This window comes from Pelophylax lessonae, assembly GCF_965119305.1.
Source record: "Pelophylax lessonae genome assembly, chromosome: 6".
Classification (NCBI taxonomy): Eukaryota; Metazoa; Chordata; class Amphibia; order Anura; family Ranidae; genus Pelophylax; species Pelophylax lessonae.
In genome coordinates, this window is record NC_138773.1 from 206312979 (window position 1) to 206339537 (window position 26559).

The 26559-nt window shown below is 42.2% G+C and overlaps 1 protein-coding gene across 1 annotated transcript in view; it reads right to left on the reverse strand.

The window, feature by feature from the left end:
• The window catches only part of PTH2R (parathyroid hormone 2 receptor), a 473569-nt gene that overhangs the window by 67210 nt on the left and 379800 nt on the right, over window positions 1–26559 (reverse strand). Inside the window, exons 9-10 of the mRNA XM_082261344.1 lie at window positions 18747–18813; window positions 5313–5407 (exon numbers count right to left, since the gene is read on the reverse strand). Of these exons, the coding sequence (XP_082117470.1) occupies window positions 5313–5407; window positions 18747–18813 (162 nt within the window). The remainder of the gene's footprint in view (window positions 1–5312; window positions 5408–18746; window positions 18814–26559) is intronic.

Below are 26559 nucleotides of genomic sequence, written 5' to 3' on the forward strand. Positions count from 1 at the left end.
AACGCATGATGACGTCATTGTGAGGGCATGGTTGTAATGTATATATATTAAGATGCAGAGACCAGAGACGGGCAGAATGCACGGCAACAGCATTGGAGGAGGACAGGAGGAAGAAGAAGAGCCTAGGGCAAAAGAGCAGACAACATAAGAGCAGAAGATTGGACAGCAGAAGACTGGAGAGGAGAAGATCCAAAGAGCAGAGTGGAGAAGACCGGATGAAGATCTTTAAGAACATTTCATAAACGTCTCCTGTCGTTATTCACATACACTTCCATTTATGTGGTTAATGTGTAGGGGTACTATGTACCCCATACCCATTCACATAGTGATTGGGGTCTGGGATCTGGGGGCCACCCTTTGTTAAAGGTTGCTTCCAAAGTCCTAGGAACCCCCTGGCCGCATGACCCCCCAAAACCACCAGACAGGGTTGTGGGGATGAGGCTCTTGTCCTCCTCTACATGGGAGTAAGGTGCTTTTGGGTGTGCGGTGCAGAGGCCCCCTGGCCCAAAGCAACAAAACCCCCCCATGTTGAGGGCATGTGTCCTGCTGTGGTCCAGGGGGTGTTTGGTCCGCTTGCTCGTTCTCTTTCCTGGCCTGACAAGCTGCATGCTTGTATAAGGGTCTGGTAGGGGTTTTGGGGGTAACCCACGCTGTCTTTTTGTTGTGGGCATACCCTCAAACTCAATACCACACACAAAAGGCCTGGTTGTGAACTTGGGGGGACACCCACGGTGGGTTCTTCAATTTTTTGGTGTAGTTCCCCCTCAAAAATCTTCACAACGCAAGTGGCCCCGCAAGTCAGAGCATCCTGATCCGACTTACGGTGCGACTTCCATTCAAATAAAGAGGCTCCCATAGGGAACTAGTGTTGTAAATTGGAGGCTAAAAATAACACTGATAAAAATCATTCTGAAAAAACCTACGTGGGCACACAATTGGCTCTTGGACACTTGGTCCTGGTTCCTCCACAGTTTCTGAACTGGCTTCCATGCTGCTTGGCACGTTGCCAGGAGATCGGGCTTCTGACCTGGCTGGGGATGCCACATCCTGGCATGATGCAACATCTGCAATGTAAATTTGTAAGGGAATACAAGAATATAAGGTTAAACAATCATTGCAAATACACATATTTCTATGATCCCACTACACAAAAATCTGTGACTACCAACCTTCTTGTTGCTCTGGTGTCTGGTCACTTGTAGGCTCCACCAGGATTATTTCCGGCATAATGTCTTCATCTACATAATACAAAACATTGGCCATATCATAAAAGTCACAAGAGGTACATTTGTTAGGACATGGTGCCCTGCTTGATAGCTCTTTTAGTAACAAATATGAAGACATGTACATGGTTATCTACGAAAAATATGGTACATTAATGTTTGACAGTGCATAGGAACCAATTACCTTTAGTGGAATCTGTGCCACCTTCTGTGCCCATGTCCTCCTCTTCTTCCTCCACTGCAGATGGAGCTGCCAAACCTCTCCTCCTCCTTTCCCACTGTTTGGCACGGAGTTTACGTTTTTCTCCTATTTAAAGGTTTGAATAATAATCTGTGATTAATAGGAATGTTTGCTGAGAAGATTCGTGCAGGAAAGAACGTTCGTTGCAACACAATACATATATTTTTCACTATGGCTTCCTGACTTTTAATGTCATATACTAAAACATCAACAATAGATCGATCAAATCACGACATGACAACTAAAATGAGTAATCTAACTTTTTACATAGACATTATAATCTAGACATGTTAATACAACATACACAAAATTATAAAAAACATATTGCATGATTAAAAAAATAAAGAAAAAATAAAACTTACTTTTTTTCAAAATCCGATGGATTTGGGAAAGCTGATCCTGCTCACGGTGTTTGAGGTCAGACCATCGTTTCCTAATCTGATCTTTCGATCGCTCGACACCGAATTTTCTGACCAAACAGGCCACCACCTTGTCCATGATGCCATCTTTCCTGGCATTGGGCCGCTCGTAATTTGCCAACTTTCCATCGTAATCCATTTTTTCTAAAATGGAGACCATCTCCACCATTTCTGGCTTTGACATGGGTGTAGCCCTTGATTTTCGGGTGGCCCAATCACTTCGGCCCCCACTAATTGAGCTCCCAGATTGTTGAGACATGGTTCCTAATTAAACAATTATTATTCCACTGCCTCAGGTGTGAGTGTCGCATGTAGGCCTGATCTTCGGCACGTACACACCCCTGCACAAGCCCGCCACTGGAGGAGGAGTTGACGCCTGCGCTGTATTTAAAGGACGCCAGATCGTTCGGCCGACGATTCGCTAGCGGACATATCGAGAGTTGGAGCACGATCGAGCGGCGAATCACGACTTTTCCCCACAAACAAAGGTACGACTCTTTTAATAGAAAGTGTGTGTTTTGGGCCCTATACAGCTTTTATTAGGAATATCTTTATTATGTGCCAAAATACATGCTATTTTAATATGTTTTGTGTTGTTTTGTGTCTTGCAGGCATATACTGTCCTGCAATATGGTGGACAATTTCACCACCCACAACTTTTTAATAAGTTTTATTGATGAGTTCAGGCAACTGCCGTGTTTGTGGCAAGTGAAGTCCGCGGATTATAAAAATCGAAAACTCCGAAAACAGGCCATGGAACATTTGGTGGCCTTCTACAAGCCCGTCTATCCTGGGGCAAATTTTGAGTATATACGCAAAAAAATAAACAGTATTCGTACTGCCTACAGGCGGGAGTTAAAAAAAATAGAGGAGTCCACCCAGTCTGGAGCAGGGGCACGGAATGTACATGTACCACGGCTGTGGTACTATGATAACATGCGGTTCCTGGCAGACACCTTGGAATCCAGGCCGTCAATTTCTACACTGCCTTCTACATCGGCAGAGGGCTCAGTGTCGGTAGATCCAAGCCAGGATGAGGATTTCCTGGAGGAGAGTTTTACTCAGGTATGGCATTTCACAATATATTGTCTGCTAAAATGTAATCATGTAACAAAATTATAAGCTAAACCATAATTGACCCTTTAGGTAAACGGGCATAGCAAGGGGTTGGCATGACAGGCAACCGCCAGGGGCGCAGGCCAAGGGGGGTGGGTCACAAAAACATTGGCATTGTTTTATTGTTTATTTTAACAATCCACTCAGCCTGCACACCCCAGAACCCCCAGTTTGCAGGCGGATTCATGCAGGTGTAAAACATTGAGAGCTGCTTCATGCAGGTGTAAAACATTGAGAGCTGCTTCATGCAGGTGTAAAACATTGAGAGCAGCTGAGCCAAAAGACCAGGAGACTGAGACTGCCTCTCACTGCATCCCCAGCACCCCTCCGGTCTTACAAACACTGCTGCATCCCCAGCACACCTCTGATCCTTAGAAACACTGCTGTAGCCTCAGCATTCCTCTGGCTCAACCTTTTTTAATACAAAACTAACAGCTCCTGCAAATGATACATCCATCCTTGCTTCCATGTCTCTGGTCTCTCACTCTGGGTCAGCAAGGCAGGTGGCTTCCTTATTCCTGTTTCCCTGCACTGCTTCACCCTCAATGCCCTACATCAAGCCCTCTGCAAGTTCAGGCCCCTCTCTCTCTGCAACCCCCTCCTCTCTCTCTCACACCCCCTCTTTCTCTCCCTCTCTCTATCTCTCAACCCTCTCTTTCTTTTTCACACCTGAGACAATGATTGCCCACTAGAGAGCTCTACACTGGGCAAACAAGGGGCAAATTAGAAACTTTTAATGCCCTTTAATTTTTTTTTGGGGGGGTGGGTTACAGTTTTCCATTGATCTTGGGGGGGGGGGGGTTGTTGCCAAATACAGCTCCTCAACAAGGGCACTGGAGACCCTAGATATGCCACTGTATGTAAAGTCTGCTATTTGTTCACAATAATATAACAAACATGACTTTTTATATACACTATAACATTCTAATCAATTGTTCATTTCATCAACAGGGAAGTGTCACTGAGGAGGAGCCAGGTTGCAGCCAGGAGCCTGGGGAGCCTGTGGAGCCTGAGGAGCCTGCGGAACTCTTTCCACCACCACCTCCTCCTGCCAAACGGAGGCAAAAGAGGAAACACATAGACGACATCACAGATGAATTCATACAGGAGGCCACCATAGCCCTCCGTAGGAAACCGGAGGCAAATGAGTCCTTCGGGAATATGACTGCCAAAATCCTGGATAAGGTGGACCTCAGGCAGTGTCAGTATGCCAGAAAAATTATTCTGGATGTGCTGCAAAACGCTGAAAACGGCATACTTAATGAGCACAGCCATGCATGCCAGGAGCACCCGTGCCCTCCACCTCCACCTCCACCTCCACCTCCACAACACCCACCACCTCGCCAAATGCCACATGGCCAGTGGCAATATGGCCAGCAGGATCCAAACCTGCCCTCATGGCAACCTGATTATAGCTATCACCAACTTTAATTTTTGTAACCCCCTATTATTTACTTTACCCCTGTTTGCCAGTTTCTAGTTTAATTTTGTCCAAATGGACCTTTTTTATGTTTAGTTTATTATACGGAAAGTATTGATGTTTGCTTTTTTTTTTTTTTGCTGAGATCCAAAAAATAAAGAAAATTGAAAATAAAAAATGGCCTATCTGAATTTGTTAACATGTTTAATATTGTGCATAACCTGAAAAATATGTTTTAGACATTAATTCATAAAAGAATAAAGGGTCATATCAATAGTTAGATCTTTGGTGTGAAAATACAAAAATAATGGTGAAGAGTTCAAATTATTTAATTCTAAAATTTGATAGAACAGATAGAATAGACAAACATTATCTTCATCATAACAGAACACATGCCTTTTTATTAGAAAAGTATGGCATTATGAGCAGCATCTTCCTTCTTCTCACATTTATCAAGATGAGCATGTGCTCCGCATTTCACCTATTTCTTGGACTTCCGCGAGCCGAAAGTTCTTTCTGAATAAAATGTTGAGTTTACTAGAGAAAATTCTTCCGGGAACTCATTTGGTTTGATCATGCGTGTTGGGATTTGTAGCTGTGTGTCGGCAGAATTGCGTACTGACAGGCGAACAATCGTCCGTTCTGGTGTCGGCATACAAATATTTTCATGTTTGCAAGAAAGACTTTTGTCCGCGGATTGTGCGCAGACATCTGTCGGAGGCACCATACTAACACGCGTACAATCGGCAGATCCTTCGTCCACCGACGTTTGTATGCCGACGATCGGTACGTGTGTACGGGGCTTTAGTGTTTGGTGAATATCAGATTCACTGCTTTATAAATACGCCCTGTAATGTTCATTTGTTTCTATAATAATTATGAAATATTCCTACCTGTATTGTCTCCTTGCATCATAACCAACTGCATTTGACTCCCAAATTTTTGTTGCAAGGACCCGTACTGTGTTCAGGAACAGGATGAAATTGAGCTGGATGATAGAAAATGTAAAAAAAATATATCATTAAGCCATTATATATTTCAGCAGGCATCTGGGAAAATACTCAGTGTCCTATCCTAAGACCCCCCCCCCCCCGTTTTTGTTTTGTTTTTTTTAATCTTTTTTCTCTTTCTATTCTTCTGGCTGACAAAATTATAAAAATAAAAGCGATATAATGGTACAACATTTCGTGTCATTGACCACTTACATTTCTCTGGATCCATCTGCTTAACCTGCTGCTTTGTACTTATACGGGTAAAATGACATGATTTCTAATTGTATTTATATCTTGCCTCTTTAATAAAGGCTGATTTGAATAAAGAATATAATTTATACATAGTTATTACTGTTGAAACGTTGTACACTCTAAAAGGAAAAAATTACACAAATGCTTACATAATATTTTCTCAACTAATCAAGTACAACCTTTGCTTGAAAATGTTTGTCTAAGAAGGTGGTAAATCAGAGTGGGTATTATTTAAATGTGGATACAATGATACAGTTCATATTATACACATGGCAGATCCTTGACTGGACTGTCAAAATATGGAATATTTTTTCAAAAGTTACAAAGCCCATTCATCTTTATTTTGTATCCACTCGGTGAAAGAAACAAATGAAAAATGACTATATGTAGCTAAAACTGTTTTTTTTTTTTGTGAGTGAAGCTTCCAGAGAGATATTGTTGAAGTGGTTATAAAGGCAGAAGGATTTTTATCTTACTTCATTCTATGCAGTAAGGTAAAAAAAGAAAGCCTCCCCCCCCCCCCCCCCCCTTAGATACATATCTGAGCCTGATCTCAATCCAGCGATGTGCACGAGAGCTGTACTCTTTTGACTGTCTCTCCTCATTGGCTCAGATGCAACAGTGGTAGCCATCGGCTGCTGTCAATCACAGCCAGTGATAAGAGAACAGAGGGCACACAGAGCGGGGTTCAGGAATGAGCATGAACAAGTGCCTTCATAACAAGTGGCTTGCTTTGGGGGCACTCATGGGGAGGGAGGAGCCAAGAGCAGTAGTGAGGGAAACAAAAAAAGGAGGATCAGGGCGACTCTATGCAAAACCATTTCACAGAGCAGGTAAGTATAATATGCTTGTTATTTTAATGGAAAAAAAAAGCTTTACAATTTATTTAAGAGAGGTGGGTGTGTGCGCTCCTCTCTTCCTACTGCCACTCAAAGCATGAGTCACACTCCTATGCAGTCAGCATCCACTTTTTCATCCCAGCTGGATGCGCCCCCTGCCCTGATTGGCCAGCAATGCCACCTTCTGGCAGCATCTCGACTGCTAGGCAATGTTTGACCAAGGCTGCCCTGCCTCCTCCCTTTTGATTGGCTGTGCTGCTGTCTCATTCTTCTTCTTTGAGCATCACAAGCTCGGAGTTCTGGGCTTGTGATTTTGTCTGCTATCTAGATCCCTGTGATGCCCTGCCTGCTGTGTTTCCTGACATTTGTATTCCATCTTTCAGCAGGGACGCATCCTTTCTGGCTTCCCTGCCTCCTCCCTCCTGATTGGCCATGCTGCGGTGGCTCTCTATTTGAGCATTGCACGTCCAGAGATGTAAAAAAATAAAATAATGCAGCTACCACATTTACAGATTGGTAATGTGCAATATATTACATTTTTGTACCTGCTTACGCTAAGGCCTCATGTACACTAAGGGCTCTTTCACACGGAGCGGACCGTATTGAGATCCGCTCCTGCACTTTTTTTTTTTTTCACGGACACAGATGACACTTGTGTCATCCGCTCCCTTATGTCTGCATATCATCCCATCCGTTTGCGGATGATATACGGACATAATGTATGTCTATGGGCATTGCGGATGTCAGCAGATGACACCGCTGACATCCGATTTTGCATCCGTTACGTTTTTTAAACGGAACAAAAATAGGGTTCTGTTCCGTTCTAAAAAAACGGAACAGAACTGAAAGGACGAAAATCAGATGTCAGCGGATGGTCATCCGCTGACATCCGCAATCCCATAGACATTCATAGATATTCATTTATGTCCGTATATCACCTGCAAACGGATGGGGTGATTTACGGACATACGGAACGTCTGTGTGAAAGAGCCCTAAAGCTGCTAAACTGAAGTTTAGGAGCAGTTTGGCGTTTTTTTTAACCACTTTAATACCTCGAAGGTCTTGTACATCGGATGAGTTATAAAACATTGATTGCCTACTTTATGTACCTCTGTAATGGATTTCATGCATTTCACTATGTACTGTATGTGTCTTCCCATATTTGGTTTTAACATGTTTAAATAAATAATTTTATTTTATTTTTGTTATTACTTTTTTGCTTACGGTACCCTTAAAATCCCACCAGCCCTCTCCTTCACAACTTTCTTTTCACACCTTTTTCCCTCCCTTTCTCCCTCCCCCCCTTTGTTTTCCTTCCTCTTTCCCCTTTTTGCCCCCCCCCCCTGTTTTCCATTCATTTTCTTTGGATGGTGGTTCAGACACCTTGAGCCCCCACCCATTTTTCTGGTAGGCTTCTTCTCCTACCCAGTATTGATATTCAACCGGGATGTTGGTACCTTATTATAATTTTTTACTTCAAACACTCTAATTCCAGCTGTACAGTACATGAGCCCTATCACATGTTTTAGAATTTCTTTGCCCCTTTTTTCTCAGTATAGCATACCTCCCAACTTTCTGAGATGAGAAAGAGGGACAGCTATTAGCAAAAGTATGTAGGCATTGGACACACCCCCTGCCATGCCCCCTTCAAAGGAGAATTGCACAAAACAAATGATTGATTACACCCACCCACCCACCCACAATTAGTGCTTTTTTACCATTACTTTTCCTTTATATTGGAATTTACAAATGCAGCAATTTAGAAATTGGATGGAAGGTTTAGCACTGGGAAACACTTTTTGATAGATAAGTAGTGCATTTTATATACAACTATATAGATCAGACCAAAATGAGGGACAAATTAAGAAGAAAGAGGGACAGAGGGACTTTGTCCTTAATGAGGGACAGTCCCTCAAAATCAGGGACAGTTGGGAGCTATGGTATAGGGCAGCCCATTCACTTAAATAAGCTGCCCTATGTGTGACAAATACAGCAAAAGAAGAGCCCCCACATTTAGGGGTGGTGAGCTTTGCACGTTTTTTTGTCACACGTTTTGCTTTAATCCAGCAATTTTCCAGATAAATGTACACATTGTAGCTGTCTTATGGCACTTGGACAACTGTGAAAAAAAGCTTTTAAACCAGCGGGAAAATTTGCTGGGGAGAGCTAAAGATAGGCCGAACACCCCCCAGCAGAACTCCCGAACAGGGGAAATGTTCTAACCCGAACGGCAAACCCCATTGAAGTCTATGGGGGCTGAACAGGAAAAATTGAAGTGCCCATTTTGAGGGCTTATATGCAATTAATTGTCCATAAAAGTGGTATGTGGGTTTGGGTACTGCCCTGGGGGACATGTATCAATAATAAAAAAAAATTGTAAAAAAAACCAATAGTTTTTTCAGGAGCAGTTATTTTAATGATGCCTAAAGTGCAACAATAAAAAATGAAAAATGTCTTCAAATATAGTGTCTGGGGGGGGGGGGGGGTCCTCTTAATGTGCCTGTAAAGTGATGCCTCTATAGCATGTATAGGCCTTGCTACAGCAAAAATGTCAAATCCCAGTTAAAATGACTTGCAGTTACAACTGCCGACACCTGGCTTATAAAAAATGTATGAAAAAAACAGCGTAGGGTCCCCCCCCCAGTCTATACCAGGTCCTTCGTGCCTGGTATGTACTGGGGGGGGGGGGAGAGACCCTACACTGTTTTTTCCTTACATTTTTTTATTAGAACCATGAATCATTTCCAATGGGATTTGACTAGTTTTTTTTTTTTTCTTTAGAAATGTCATTTTTGCACTTTATTATTTGTTTTTTTTTTAATCGCCACTTTTTTTTTTAGCTGTCAGTGGAGAAACCCATTGACAGCTGATGACGCAGCGATTGGCCAATGGACTTCTGCTCAAATGGCGGTGGTGATGGGGGCAAGGTACTCTTAGTACACTATTGCCTCTTTTTTTTGAATGGCACAGAGGAAGAGCAGTAAGCCCTTAGCAAGGGCCAAGTCATTATTTTATATATACAAAATAATTATTTTGTATTATTTTGTAATAATTATTTTGTATAAAACAAATTCTGACCTGGTCTTACAGTTTAAATTGTGGCTTTCATGGCTAGATATGAGTGTATCTAAAGCCAAAATGTTCTTTTTTTTATTTTGAAGACAATTCACCCATAATAAAATTTATAAACAGCCAAAGTCATATCGCTTTTGTTAAAGAGAAGCTTTAATGTTTTAAACACCTATGTGTTTTATGAATTCCGTAAATTCCCATATTTCATAAATTACACAGGCTACTTCATTATATAAAAAATGCCATAAAACAGAGTTCGAAAAGGCCACAAAAACAAGCTTACAGCACAAAATAATGTTATTTTTTAATAATCAAAACATTACATTAATTTTCAATGCTTTTATGCAAAGTGACCACAATGAAAATATAAAAGCATTAGTAATTGTATCATAAGTAGTGTTGAGCGAACACGGACTGTATTATTCGTGTTCGTACCGAATAATTGGATTTTTTTTACCCGAACACGGACACGGACACTTTACTGTATGTTCGGGTAAAAATCCGTGTTCGGTCGTTTTATTTCCGGGTTTTGCATGCTTTGGCGCTCTTTTCATGGCGGGCTTTCAACAGCCAATCAACAATCGTTTAACTGGTGTGCCTTAAGCCATCCCAGCCATGCCTGCAAATGTCTTAGTAGCTGTGATTGGCCGTCTGAAGCATGTGACCAAGTCTTTATAAGTTCGAGGCAGCCGCCGCAGCAGCGTCATTCTGCTGCTTAGCTAAGGGACAGAGCACACATCAATGTGCTGGCTGCTGATTAGGGAAAGATAGGCAGGAAAAAACCATTTGTGTCCGGATAGAATTGAGGGACAGGTCGGAGTGTTTAGGCAGGGCGAGTTGTAGGCATTTTAGGGATAGAGTCTGCTGAATTATAGGGTCAGTGTCTTCTACAAACTACAATCGATATTGCTGTGTGGGGGCTGGGGTGAATCTGCACTCAATCCTGATCTACGATCTCTTCTCAATCCTGTTAGGGACAGAGTCTGCTGAATTTTAGGGAAACTGTGTTCTACAAACTACAATCGATATTGCTGTGTGGTGTGGGATTGGAGATAGGCAGGTGTCAGTGATCCACATCCATTTTTCTGTGTGTGAGCTGCAGTGAACACAATCTTTTTGGGCTGCAGTGAACACAATCTTTTTGGGCTGCAGTGAACACAATCTTTTTGGGCTGCAGTGAACACAATCTTTTTGGGGTGCAGTGAACAAAATCTTTTTGGGGTGCAGTGAACACAATCCTTTTTGGTGTGCAGTGAACACAATCTTTGTGGGGTGCAGTGAACAAAATCCTTTGTGGGGTGCAGTGAACACAATCTTTTTGGGGTGCAGTGAACAAAATCCTTTTTGGGGTGCAGTGAACAACATCCTTTTTGGGGTGCAGTGAACACAATCTTTTTGGGGTGCAGTGAACAAAATCCTTTGTGGGGTGCAGTGAACACAATCTTTTTGGGGTGCAGTGAACACAATCTTTTTGGGGTGGAGTGAACAACATCCTTTTTGGGGTGCAGTGAACAAAATCCTTTTTGGGGTGCAGTGAACAAAATCATTTTTGGGGTGCAGTGAACACAATCTTTGTGGGGTGCAGTGAACACAATCTTTTTGGGGTGGAGTGAACAACATCCTTTTTGGGGTGCAGTGAACAACATCCTTTTTGGGGTGCAGTGAACACAATCTTTTTGGGGTGCAGTGAACACAATCTTTGTGGGGTACAGTGAACAGAATCTTTGTGGGGTGCAGTGAACACAATCTTTGGGGGGTACAGTGAACACAATCTTTTTGGGGTGCAGTGAACACAATCTTTGTGGGGTGCAGTGAACACAATCTTTTTGGGGTGGAGTGAACAAAATCATTTTTGGGGTGCAGTGAACAACATCCTTTTTGGGGTGCAGTGATCAAAATCCTTTTTGGGGTGCAGTGAACACAATCTTTTTGGGGTGCAGTGAACAAAATCCTTTGTGGGGTGCAGTGAACAGAATCTTTGTGGGGTGCAGTGAACACAATCTTTGGGGGGGTACAGTGAACACAATCTTTTTGGGGTGCAGTGAACACAATCTTTGTGGGGTACAGTGAACAGAATCTTTGTGGGGTGCAGTGAACACAATCTTTGGGGGGTACAGTGAACACAATCTTTTTGGGGTGCAGTGAACACAATCTTTGGGGGGTACAGTGAACACAATCTTTTTGGGGTGCAGTGAACACAATCTTTGTGGGGTGCAGTGAACACAATCTTTGGGGGGGTACAGTGAACACAATCTTTTTGGGGTGCAGTGAACAACATCCTTTTAGGGTGCAGTGAACACAATCTTTGTGGGGTGCAGTGAACAACATCCTTTTAGGGTGCAGTGAACACAATCTTTGTGGGGTACAGTGAACAGAATCTTTGTGGGGTGCAGTGAACACAATCTTTGGGGGGTACAGTGAACACAATCTTTGTGAGGTGCAGTGAACACAATCTTTGTGGGGTGCAGTGAACACAATCATTGTGGGGTGCAGTGAACTCAATCTTTGTGGGGTACAGTGAACACAATCTCATACTTCTGAAGATTTGAGGGTGCTGCCTGTTCCATACTCCCCCTACTCCTCATCTAGCCTTTTAGGGGTACAAACAATAGTAATTGGGGCCTAGTGTGGTTGTGTACGTGTGATATACATACACTTTTTTTGGATCATATTTTCTATTCCGCTATTTAATCAAAAACCTTTGGGGATCAGTTAAATCGGGGGATAGTCTGTGTTGGTACGTGTGAGAGAGATCCACCTTTCCAAGTTGTTGGGGTTCATCTCATACTTCTGAAGGTTTGAGGGTGCTGCCTGTTCCATACTCCCCCTACTCCTAGCCTTTTAGGGGTACAAACAATAGTAATTGGGGCCTAGTGTGGTTGTGTACGTGTGATATACATACACTTTTTTTGGATCATATTTTCTATTCCGCTATTTAATCAAAAACCTTTGGGGATCAGTTAAATTGGGGGATAGTCTGTGTTGGTACGTGTGAGAGAGATCCACCTTTCCAAGTTGTTGGGGTTCATCTCATACTTCTGAAGGTTTGAGGGTGCTGCCTGTTCCATACCCCCCCTACTCCTCATCTAGCCTTTTAGGGGTACAAACAATAGTAATTGGGGCCTAGTGTGGTTGTGTACGTGTGATATACATACACTTTTTTTGGATCATATTTTCTATTCCGCTATTTAATCAAAAACCTTTGGGGATCAGTTAAATTGGGGGATAGTCTGTGTTGGTACGTGTGAGAGAGATCCACCTTTCCAAGTTGTTGGGGTTCATCTCATACTTCTGAAGGTTTGAGGGTGCTGCCTGTTCCATACCCCCCCCTACTCCTCATCTAGCCTTTTAGGGGTACAAACAATAGTAATTGGGGCCTAGTGTGGTTGTGTACGTGTGATATACATACACTTTTTTTGGATCATATTTTCTATTCCGCTATTTAATCAAAAACCTTTGGGGATCAGTTAAATTGGGGGATAGTCTGTGTTGGCACGTGTGAGAGAGATCCACCTTTCCAAGTTTTTGGGGTTCATCTCATACTTCTGAAGATTTGAGGGTGCTGCCTGTTCCATACCCCCCTACTCCTCATCTAGCCTTTTAGGGGTACAAACAATAGTAATTGGGGCCTAGTGTGGTTGTGTACGTGTGATATACATACACTTTTTTTGGATCATATTTTCTATTCCGCTATTTAATCAAAAACCTTTGGGGATCAGTTAAATTGGGGGATAGTCTGTGTTGGTACGTGTGAGAGAGATCCACCTTTCCAAGTTGTTGGGGTTCATCTCATACTTCTGAAGGTTTGAGGGTGCTGCCTGTTCCATACCCCCCCTACTCCTCATCTAGCCTTTTAGGGGTACAAACAATAGTAATTGGGGCCTAGTGTGGTTGTGTACGTGTGATATACATACACTTTTTTTGGATCATATTTTCTATTCCGCTATTTAATCAAAAACCTTTGGGGATCAGTTAAATTGGGGGATAGTCTGTGTTGGTACGTGTGAGAGAGATCCACCTTTCCAAGTTGTTGGGGTTCATCTCATACTTCTGAAGGTTTGAGGGTGCTGCCTGTTCCATACCCCCCCCTACTCCTCATCTAGCCTTTTAGGGGTACAAACAATAGTAATTGGGGCCTAGTGTGGTTGTGTACGTGTGATATACATACACTTTTTTTGGATCATATTTTCTATTCCGCTATTTAATCAAAAACCTTTGGGGATCAGTTAAATTGGGGGATAGTCTGTGTTGGCACGTGTGAGAGAGATCCACCTTTCCAAGTTTTTGGGGTTCATCTCATACTTCTGAAGATTTGAGGGTGCTGCCTGTTCCATACCCCCCTACTCCTCATCTAGCCTTTTAGGGGTACAAACAATAGTAATTGGGGCCTAGTGTGGTTGTGTACGTGTGATATACATACACTTTTTTTGGATCATATTTTCTATTCCGCTATTTAATCAAAAACCTTTGGGGATCAGTTAAATTGGGGGATAGTCTGTGTTGGTACGTGTGAGAGAGATCCACCTTTCCAAGTTGTTGGGGTTCATCTCATACTTCTGAAGGTTTGAGGGTGCTGCCTGTTCCATACTCCCCCTACTCCTAGCCTTTTAGGGGTACAAACAATAGTAATTGGGGCCTAGTGTGGTTGTGTACGTGTGATATACATACACTTTTTTTGGATCATATTTTCTATTCCGCTATTTAATCAAAAACCTTTGGGGATCAGTTAAATTGGGGGATAGTCTGTGTTGGTACGTGTGAGAGAGATCCACCTTTCCAAGTTGTTGGGGTTCATCTCATACTTCTGAAGGTTTGAGGGTGCTGCCTGTTCCATACCCCCCCTACTCCTCATCTAGCCTTTTAGGGGTACAAACAATAGTAATTGGGGCCTAGTGTGGTTGTGTACGTGTGATATACATACACTTTTTTTGGATCATATTTTCTATTCCGCTATTTAATCAAAAACCTTTGGGGATCAGTTAAATTGGGGGATAGTCTGTGTTGGTACGTGTGAGAGAGATCCACCTTTCCAAGTTGTTGGGGTTCATCTCATACTTCTGAAGGTTTGAGGGTGCTGCCTGTTCCATACCCCCCCTACTCCTCATCTAGCCTTTTAGGGGTACAAACAATAGTAATTGGGGCCTAGTGTGGTTGTGTACGTGTGATATACATACACTTTTTTTGGATCATATTTTCTATTCCGCTATTTAATCAAAAACCTTTGGGGATCAGTTAAATTGGGGGATAGTCTGTGTTGGTACGTGTGAGAGAGATCCACCTTTCCAAGTTGTTGGGGTTCATCTCATACTTCTGAAGGTTTGAGGGTGCTGCCTGTTCCATACTCCCCCTACTCCTCATCTAGCCTTTTAGGGGTACAAACAATAGTAATTGGGGCCCAGTGTGGTTGTGTACGTGTGATATACATACACTTTTTTTGGATCATATTTTCTATTCCGCTATTTAATTTAACTGGGCCTCCATGCGAGACCTGTGTGCCTTGTTGCGCTGTTTTGAGTACTCCACCAACATGGCCAGTGGCAATGACGCCGTTCTCAGCTTAACTATCCCACTTCTATGCCTCCTTGAAAAAACAATTCGGGCGATGATGGAAGAGGATGTGGCACAGGATGAGGAGGAGGAGGAGGATGAAGAGGTAACATTTCCAAGGCTTTCAGGGCAGTCATTCGCAAGGGGCTCCGAGGGTGGGTTCCTGCACACGCAAACGCCAGGGACGCAATTGTCCAGCAGGGGCACAGTTCTGGAGGATGAGGAGGATGAGGAGGAGGAGGAGCTGGAGGAGGAGATGGAACCATGTTCACAGCAGGGTGGCACCCAGGCCAGCTCATGGCCATCACTGGTGCGTGGCTGGGGGGATACAGAGGACACGGACGATACACCTCCCACAGAGGACAGCCTTTCGTTGCCTCTGGGCAGCCTGGCACACATGAGCGATTACATGCTGCAGTGTCTCCACAACGACCGCCGAGTTGCCCACATTCTAACTTGTGCTGATTACTGGGTGGCCACGCTGCTGGATCCCCGTTACAAGGACAACGTACCGTCCTTAATTCACTCACTGGAGCGCGATCGCAAGATGCGCGAGTACAAGCGCACGCTGGTAGACGCCATGCTGCTGGCATTCCCATCTGACAGCGGGGCCACAGTGGAAGCACAAGGCAGAGGAGGAGGAGGAGGAGGTCGCCAACGCAACCAGGGCACCGCCAGCACCTCAGAAGGCAGGGTTAGCATGGCCGAAATGTGGAAAAGCTTTGTCAGCACGCCACAACAAACAGCAGCACCAGCAGCTCAGATGGAACGTCTTAGCAGGAGGCAGCATTTTACCAACATGGTGGAGCAGTATGTGTGCACACGCCTACATGTAGTGAATGACGGGTCTGCCCCCTTCAACTTCTGGGTCTCCAAATTGGGCACATGGCCTGAGCTTGCCCTTTACGCCTTGGAGGTGCTGGCGTGCCCTGCAGCCAGTGTATTATCTGAACGGGTATTTAGCACGGCTGGGGGCGTTATAACAGACAAGCGCAGCCGCCTGTCCAGAGACAATGTGGACAAGCTCACGTTCATTAAAATGAACCAGGCATGGATCCCACGGGACTTTTCCGTACCTTATGCAGAATAGCAATGGATACCGACCTTACCCACCCATTGTTCCATTTTTGCTCTTTCTCACTCTTTTGGGGTGTACCCTCATTTAAAATTTTTGAAAAGAAGCAGTGTTGGCTACCTCGTCCTCCTCCTCAGGGCCAGATTAATGTAGGGGCTATTGGAGCTGCAGCTCCAGGCCCCTACCTTTTATATAGGCCCCGGGTTGGCCATATTCACTGTTACCGCTCTTCTGTCACTTGTAAACACAGAAGTCTGGCTTCTATGCTCGCTTCCCCAGGCAGCACCCTCAGAACCTCCCCACACAGCGTGAAGGCCGGACAAGGAGGGACAGTTGGCGATGCATGGATGTGTTTATGGGCTTCAGAGACAGCATCCCATGTTGAATTAGGCATGCATGGCTGCACCCTTCCTCCTCTGGGTGCATGGCAAGGCACGGCCCTTAAGGCCCTTCAAAATCCTCAGCACCAAGCCCATGATGCTGTTAATCCGGCCCTGGTCCTCCTCCACCGCCGCTTCCACCTACACCGCCCATAGGTGTGCGCAGCCTATTGCATTAAGGTGTGCACCCCAAAGTTGAAATACACATGCATGTGTTTGCCAGCAGGGAGAGTAATGTATCGGGGCCATGTACCTGTAGGCAAGGAGAAATAGAGCAGAGCAGGTCCCAGGGAGATCTTTCCCATCTCCTCACTGGCAATGCTATGTGCCCTAGGTGATTAGGGTGTGCCCAGGCACACCCAGCACACCCTGTGCGCACGCCTATGTCACCGCCACATCCACCACCACCTCAACCTCCCTCCTACTCCATATGGGCCTCGTCCTTCAGAGATGAAGAAGAACATTGTTTTATTTTTCTGTTTTTTTTTGTTGTTTTAAGTTATTTCCCTATCCACATTTGTTTGCAGAGCACTTGCCATGCTCTTAATTACGTTTTGCTGCCATTTGCAGCACTCTAGCCCTTTCCTTTGGTGTTTTAGAGCCATTTTAGTGCCTTAAAGTTCGGGTCCCCATTGACTTCAATGGGGTTCGGTGTCCGGGAAAAGTTCGGTAAAAGTCCGGGACACGGACCCGGACTTTTTTTTAAAGTTCGGCCGAACCCGTCGAACACGGACATCTAGGTGTCCGCTCAACCCTAATCATAAGCAGAGAAAGATTTAAAAGCCTGTTTAAGAGTTATGCATACAAATGAGTCTTAGTATAGCAATTGGCATATGATTAACCCTCTCAGGTTCTAAGTCAATATAATTTGCAGCAGATAATTGGTGCAAGAACTTAAAATCTAATTATGTGAAGCTACACTGCCAGCCTTTAGCTTGGGCTATAGGAATGATATTAATCTCTAGCTTCTTAAATATTTACCCCAGGGCTATGCTGGGGATTAAAGGAGATATAAAGTAACAGTGGTGACATTTAGTATAAAGATCATCTTTTACCAAAGAAAAATGCTGCTTTTGTAAAAAAAATAATAATTCTTGCTGTAAAAATGTCCTTATATTATCCCCATGTCCAAGTTACTGTGGCTGGTTGTTTAGTATGGTTGCTGGTTTGAACCAGGGTTACTGGTGTATACAAGCCCGTAAAATTGTTTCTAGATCTTTCCTACTTTATGCAAATCAAAACAAATTCTACTTGATAGCAGTAACCCAAAAAGATCACTGGAATCATAATACTGAGATGATTATTAACATATGTTTAAATCTTTCCATAGCAAAATAAATATATCTAGGCAGGAATATAATTATGCATTCTGTGTTTTTTTTTTTTTTTTTTTTCAAAGGCTTTAGTGCCGGTTCACACATATGCAATGAGGGAACCCTGCAAATTCACTGCAATGCAAATGTCTGTGCATTGTGAATTCAGCCATACAGATTGTATGACTGAATTCACAATGCACAGACATTGCATGTGATTTGCAGAGCAGTGTACTGCGAATCACATGTGATGTCTGACATTGCGTGTGAACCGGCACTTAATGATTGAAAAGTTAGGTCAAAATTATAGAAAAGGAATTTTCTATGTCCCATAAAAAAAAAGGTATTAAAGGTATAATTTAAGTCACACAATAAACCCATACTAAGTAAATAGTTGTACTTCGGTATCTAGATCCACATCAAGCCTGTACAGTTGTGATTAATGCATGAACTGGTTAATACTGGCTTGTTTTGGTCCATAGCAGTAATTTTTAGCTTTCTTCACTATTTGTTGAGTCACTCTACACATCAGGACACTAGATGCACACTAGATGCACATGCTTGTTCTGGATCAGTGACTCAGTAAGCAGTGAATGAAGGAAAAGGGTGACAGCTGTCAAGAGTATTCTTTTCAAAACAGGTTCGTAATAATATTTCTATATTTTTACCAAGACAAATTTCCTTTAAATTCACCTCTGTACAGTAGCTTTAGTTGCACCTTTAGAAATCTAAAAAGAACTATGAGCCATGTGGCAAAAGAGCATAAGAGCATAAGCTATGAAAAATATAACTCTATAATAATAATTACACGATCGTAAAACATTAGTTTATGCATTTTATAATGAATATCGTCTTACCCCAATTGCTGCTAATATTGGTGCTTGGTAGATCCATTTTATTTCTCCAGCACTCAGTTCCCAACATCTGTAGGATAAATGAAATTAGAAATCTCCTTCACTATTAAAGCTTAGAAGCAGAACACTTTTGATAAGAATTTAACCCAGAAACAGTTGCGTTTAAAATGTTCATACATATTTAAAAAACATCCACTTTTACACCACTTGTACATATTTTATATTCTGTTTGCTATATTTCCAAATGTGTCCTATTTTTCACAAGCATTTGGATTTAAATTTCTTTTGATATTAGCATTTTGACATTATCTGGTGGCTGTAACATAAACTGGCTGATAATTATCTATATTGATGGTACACAGGGGGAAGTTGAGATCCCTTATTCATGTTATGGAGTTGGTATTTTTTCCTTTATCAACCCTTCTTTAGCTAAAATCATTAGCTTATTTTATTCCCTTCTCATGGACATTTACAATAATAAGCATGGCTGTTAAAGTGGACATATAATTAAAATTCACATCCATTGTGGATCATTAAGGCACACTAGAGCATTGTGGTATATAGAGAAAGTCCCCCTTTCTTGCCAAAAAAAATAAAAAATCCTCCCAAGTATGACAATCAAAGCAGTCTTCATCAAGTGGACTCTGAATGCCAGAAGCATACAGAAAGTTTTTCCCATCAGTAAAGACAACAGTCAGATATGTCTTGACAAGAGATAGGGATGAGCTTTGGTTCTAGGTAAACAGAAGTTTGACCCTAACCTAGCCTGCCCACAGTTCGGTTAATGTGTGAACAACCTGGTCCATGTTTGTCCACTCAAACCCTTGGTTGATGTTTGTTTAAAAGTTTACTAATACTGATTTTGTAACCCCCTACAGGGATTCTTTGATCCAAGTATTTTTTAACAGGTTTGTCATTTAGTGGCTGTAAAACTACTGCTGATAAATGACATGACAGATTTCTGTCAGCCTCTGTAAACAAGCCAGGTGGGGATTATGGGTGACATTGTTGACGAGATATGGTCATGATCATATCAAGAAACGCCTCTAGCTTGTTTAGGTACAGAAACCAGTCAGGGATCTGTAATCTGTGACCGGAGTAGCCATGGGTAAAAATTGTTGGGCGCGTTGGATTATAATCAGGATGGGTCATTGTGATTGGCGTGAATCTTCTGTACATCACTAGAAAATGTTATTGATGTTGGATTTACATTGTGGGATTTTTTTTAAATAAAGGACTTTTTTTTCATGTTTTTTACATGTTTAAAAGATGGCTTCAAACTTGTTGTTCCAGCGCCATATGTGAAGGAAGACAGGCGCAGCGGCTTTGAAACAGCCTATGGAATTACCACATTCTAAACTCCTGAAGCAGCTCTCCTACCACTGGCACTCTTCTCCTGTCTGTAGCGAACCGCTGTCTTGGTTTTCCAGAAACTTATAAGGTAGGATCTCTCCTGGACATCTGCACTACTCGTATCCCAGAAGCCCTGGGACTATCTGACAAATGTGTGGCAGAAAGGGTGCATCATCTGGGTGTTTCCTCAAAAAATCGTAAGTCACCCTGACCAGTGATCATAAGGTATTTGAATTATGCAGATAGGCTAGGTATATTGCAGTGTTTCAGAAAAGGGGGATCTGTTCAACTGGATGGTCATAAACTCCTGATTTTTGTGGATTTCTGAGCGGAAGTATCTTGGAAATATAAAGAGTTCCAAGCTGCTGGTTCTATGCTCTTTAAAAAAGGCATAAGATTTGCACTGGCCTATCCAGCTATGCTTCATTTGCCATTACAACTCACTTTTCAAACCCCTGCGGAAGATTAACTCTTCCTCCATTTGCGTTCTCAGCACCAGCTAGGCACCACCACCAACTCAGATAAAAGCTTATTTGGTCCCAGGGAGCATTGCAGGAAGGACTCCCCTAAAAAACCATGCAATGCTAATTCCTCAGGACAGTACAAACTGAGTCATCTGTCTATGCTTATTATGCTTAGGTTTTACTTCGGATGTTGGTTACATTGTGTTGCAGGTGCTGAGAATCCCATGCTGCGCCTTTTTGTACTGTGTTGGTATGGTATTTTGTTTTACGCGATAGGTTCCTACTTGTTTTTGATTGCATTCCTGTAAACACTACATCTTGAGCCTGTTCCCACTCTGGGGGAAATAGAAATGTGTTACTGATCTATCTTTATACTTCCTCACTGGATCCCTGGTTTTCATTCTGCCCCTGCGTACAGGCTCATGGTTGCACTGTGGAAGTTGGTGGAAGTCACATGCAGAAAAAAATGAAGTCACTTGTATGCTGTTTTCATTTTGTTGTTCTGCTTTCCTTCCTGGTTTTTATCTTCTTTCCCTTCAGTGATTGCCGACTATTACATTTTGTGTGTAACCTATTCGCTTGGCCTCTGCTATGTGAGCCCATGCCTTTCCTGATTGTCTATTTTCAGCCATATGAAGTCGTACTATTGCTCCCATTATCCCATGATCTATGCGTGTAGTCTCCTGGAATGTATTCCTTGTATTCCTCAGCCAAACGGATAAAGATACTGAGACACCTGAAACGTATTAGTAGATATCCAAACTCCACAGAAAAAACAGTGCTGCGACAAAAAAAGGAAACAATCTATAGGTGCATAAATAATGATCTATTAGTGCATAAATAATAAGTATAACCTCAACAGAGGTTAAATAAATGATCAATAATAAATCAAGTAAAAAACTTACTAAAAATATATATATCTACAAGTGGCTGGTAAAAAGTCAATAATGTGCAAAATGTGCAAAACAGTGCAATATAAAAGTGTTGGTGATGGTGAACTTCTTCCAAAATAAAGTGCTTGTGCTTTCCTCCAGCGAAAAAATATGGCCGCTCACCTCCCGTTCCGACCCTTGTATTACTAGCAGGTCAAAACCAGCAGTTCCCCTCTGGGGAAAAAGGCAATCCTGATAACGGTAGGACTTAAATACATCCAAGAAAAGCCGATCCTCCCACTCTTTCTGTACACCTTTACCAACTGGCTCTTGTGATAACCACAATATCCACATCTAGAAGGGGAAGTTTTTAATTTTTTTATGAACAATAGTGATGAAAGATTTTATGTACTATGGTTTTCAAACTTCATCAGTAAAACTTTTTCCAGCAACAAGCAGATACTTTGAACATCCCTACTGGCTTGCTTTCTCCACGAGAGAATGTACTCCAAAAATCAAAAGTACCCATTTTGAAGGTTTATATGCAACTAATTGGCCATAAAAGGGGTATGGGGGTCTGGGAACTGCCCTTGGGGACATGTATCAATAAAAACATTTTTTATTTTAAACAATTGTTTTTTTAGGAGCAGTGATTTTAATGATGCCTAAAGTACAACAATAAAAATTCCTTTAAATATAGTCCCTGGGAGGTCCCCTAAAGTGGCACATCTGTAGCATGCATAAAACAGGCTACAACAGAAATGACATTTCTAAAGAAAAAAAAATGAGTCAAATCCCAATTAAAATGACTCGCGGTTATAATTGCCGTACACCCGGATATTGAAAAAATAAATAAAGAAAAAAAGCATGCCCCCCCCCCCCCAAAATCCATACCAGAACCTTATCTGAGCATGCAACCCAGCAGGCCAGGAAAGGGGAGGGGACAAGTGAACCATGCCAGGACACATGCCCTCAACATGAGTGGGTGGGTGCTTTGGGGTGGGGGGGGGCTCTGCCACCCCACCCTAAAGCATCTTGTCCTCATGTTGATGGGGACAAGAGCCTCTTCCTGACAACCCTGGGCTGTGGTTGTTGGGGTCTGTGGGTGAGGAACTTATCTGGAAACTTCCTTTACAAAGCCCCCCATGTGAATGGGTATCAGGTAGATCGTGTCCAATCACAGCTGATCACATGTAATCAAACTTGCCAGTTATCAGTATTCTATTCCTCATGTGCTGTCACAGGGCACATGTACACTGATAATCAGGGTACTGATCATCAGTGCCCTGATTATCAGCGCAACCCCATCAGTGTTCATCAGTGCCACCTATCAGTGCTTATTAGTGCCGCCTATCAGTTCTAACCAGTGCTGCCTATCAGTGCCGCCTCATCAGTGCAGCCTCATTAGTGCCTCCTCATTGGTGTCCATCGGTGTCCATCAGTGCCCATTAATGCAGTGCAGCTTATCAAAGCCCATCAGTGTTGCCTCATCAGTGCCCATTAATGCTGCCTCATCAATGCAGCTTCCAGTTCCCATCAGTGCAGTCTCATCAGTGCCCATCAGTGCAGCCTCTCCAGTGCCCATCAGTGCAGCTTCATCAGTGCACATCAGTGCAGCCTCTCCCATTAATGCAGTGCAGCTTATCAAAGCCCATCAGTGTTGCCTCATCAGTGCCCATTAATGCTGCCTCATCAATGCAGCTTCCAGTTCCCATCAGTGCAGTCTCATCAGTGCCCATCAGTGCAGCCTCTCCAGTGCCCATCAGTGCAGCTTCATCAGTGCACATCAGTGCAGCCTCTCCAGTGGCCATCAGTGCATTCTTATCGGCACACATCAATGATGAAGAAAAATTACTTATTTGCAAAATGTTACAACAGGATTTATTTTCTCTTAAGAAGAGGAAATTACAGGGGGGGGGGGGGGATATGATCAAGATGTACAAATACATAAGCTGCTCTTTTAGTGAACTTGATGTTGACTTATTCACTTTATGGTCATCACAGAGGACAACGGGGCACTCTTTACATCTGGAGGGAAAAGCAATTTCATCTCCAAATACGGAAAGGTTTCTTCACAGTAAGAGCTGTGAAAATGTGGAATAGACTCCCTCAAGAGCTGGTTCTGGGCAGCTCAGTAGATTGCTTTAAAAAGGGACTGGATTATTTCCTAAATGTACATATTATAACTGGATACTAAAATTTCTAGGTAAAGGTGATCCAGGGAATATCAGGTTGCCTCTGGATCACTGTGGGTAAAGGATTGCGTATATGGGATTGTATATATATTGTATTGTATTGTATATTGTATATATATTTTTCCTGCGGCTTTGCACACTAACATACACAGCGTGTTAGTCATTATCATTATATTTTTTATGATATTATGTTATGGTTATCCTTTTATTAGAGATACTTACCTTAATGTTTATTTTGTAGAACATTTACCTTTATCCTACTTAAGCATCCCTAAAGTAGATACGCAATACCGCACTATTCTAAATGCATTGGATGCTCCTGTAGTTACATTTGTTGTTTGAGGTTATGTTCCCATGTATATGCTGTAACTATTGTACGTCACTCCTAGCAGCAATGCCTTTAACATTTAACATGTTTATTGATATTTAATTAAGTTTTGTATTTTTTTTACATTTCCTCAAGCAAATTTGGGGGACTCCAACCTACAGACAAGAGGTCTGTGTATGGGAGTCAGGAGGGCTCCCAGTTGGAGACAGCTGCACCCGGGCAGACAGGAGGTCTGGCCCAGGAGTCAGGAGGACTCCACCCTACAGACAGGAGGTCTGTGGATGGGAGTCAGGATGGCTCCCACCATCTCAGAGAGATAGACAGAGAGAGTCTGCAGGTGGCAGTTGGAACGTACATGTCTGCAGGAGGCAGAGGTAGTGTGCAACAGCACATCACGAAGCTAAGTAAGCTACAAGGGAGCTTGACCAAAGGGGTACTTGTGTTGGTCTGAGGAGCAGACCTAAGGCCTAGGCGTGAGGCCTGAAGCGGCTGCGTGAAAGTGAGTAAGCCAGGAAGCTGAACTAACAGGTTTAATACAGTAATGGTGGAACCCCCTTGTGAGGGAAATTGCTGTTGTTTTTTTTTTTTTCTACTTTCTATTCCTTTAAACAAAAGCGGGATGTCATGCCCTTAATGCTGCAGTCTGGTCTGGCACTACTTCTTTAAATCGCATGCATCATTTCAGTTTAATCTCCTGGATCTTTACAATATATATATATATATATATAATTTTTTTTTTTACTTTTATAGGTTGAACTAGATGGACTACTTTTTCAACCTGACTAACTATGTAACACTTGGCCTGGCCTAAAAGGAGTTCTGCAATCTACTCCTCCACCACCATAAGAGACAGGATGAATACTGTTGGCTCTTCTGAGTGCAGGACTTCCTCACTTTGTTCTCCAGCCTTGTCCAGGGCCTCTACTTAACTGACTATATCGGCACACTGGTGAGGTATCTGGCTCCCATGCCCCAATTGCACTGAGCCTCCTCCCAATCTGGTTTAAATATGGGCACCAACTCACCCATGACATCACTACAGGAGTGCTCTAGCTAAAAGGGACCTAGCACCTGATTACAATATTTTCTGTTAACTCACACTCTTCTGGGACAGAGTCACCTGGTGGCACCTGCATACATATTGATCTAAAAAGTCATATAATGTTTACATGACTGCATGGTCGATCATCAGACCTACATAGCAGGCTAAAAAAAAAGTGACATTCATAAAATAAAAGTATAGGAATACGTATATTGTTTTCCCATACTTTATTGTATTTTGACTGGGATGCCGTAACTAAACACACATCATCATAATCTGCATTAAAGCACTGCAGTAAAGTAAATAGGTCCTTACTGTTGGGGCAAAGAAGGTTTTTGGAAGAAAATTCCTAGGCCCTACCAGGTCCTAGTAAGGTTGATAACCACTGCAATGTACCTATTGAAGTATACAGTATGACTGCCATTCATTTAATTGAGACTGGATGGTTCTAATAATTAACCATTGTATATTCCTAACCCCACACTTTTTATGCCATATTACACATGTCTGATGCACTCCTGGCACAGCAATTTAGGCATATTTTGTGGGTACAAGGATTGTTTCATGTTACCATGTACAAAGTGTATCTGCTCAAGTTTCAAGCTCCTCCACTGTTGCAATGCTGTCACACCTAAATTTTTAATATATATAAATGTGAAAGAAATGTCCGCGGTATCCCTGTGTATTAACCACCTATTACTCAACTTTATATACTATAGGAAGTAGGTAGCACCACTATGCATCCAACCACCTGTAAAAAATGCAATAAATATTTATAGTCACAAAAAAGTTCAGCGCTCTCCTTAAGTGCATTCAAATTATGTTGCATAAATACATTTCTGAAAACAGTGTAAAAATCATCTATGTATAATAAATATTATAAAATATATATATTATAATATATTTATGTAATATATATATAACATATATAATATATATTATTATACATATATATAATTTTTACACTGTTTTCAGATATTTATGTATGCACTATAATTTGAATACACTTTATTGAAGGAGAGCGCTGCAATTTGTTGTGACTATACACCTACATTTTTGCTCATTATCTCCCTCTGGGTGCCAAATGCTTAACCCTACTCTCCAAAAAAATTAACCTGGTTGCTTGACAAACTCATAAAAAAAAAAAAAATATATCACTCTATGCAAGTAAAAGTACCAGCTGCAATCATATTTAAGAGCCTACATTATGGAAGAATGATCAGTCAAGAAACTTCACAATATTAATATTATTTCTCACAAAATATGTACTATTTGTATAGACAATAAATTATCAACTGAGAAAAATGAAAGATTTAGTAAACAAACACAGAATAAATAATTTAACAGTTCTGGGGAATTTCAGACAGTAAAAAAATCTAGTCTTTATGAGCTTGTTTTTGGCTTAATCGATCATACCATAATCTAATCGTTAGTACGCGGCTTTCGAGAGCCCATCATGACAGTTCATCTGAAAATATCCGAAGGAACAAACACGCAAATTTTTCTTGTACGATACCAGATCATGCGATTTTCTTTTAAACAATTCAGTTTTCGTTCGAAAA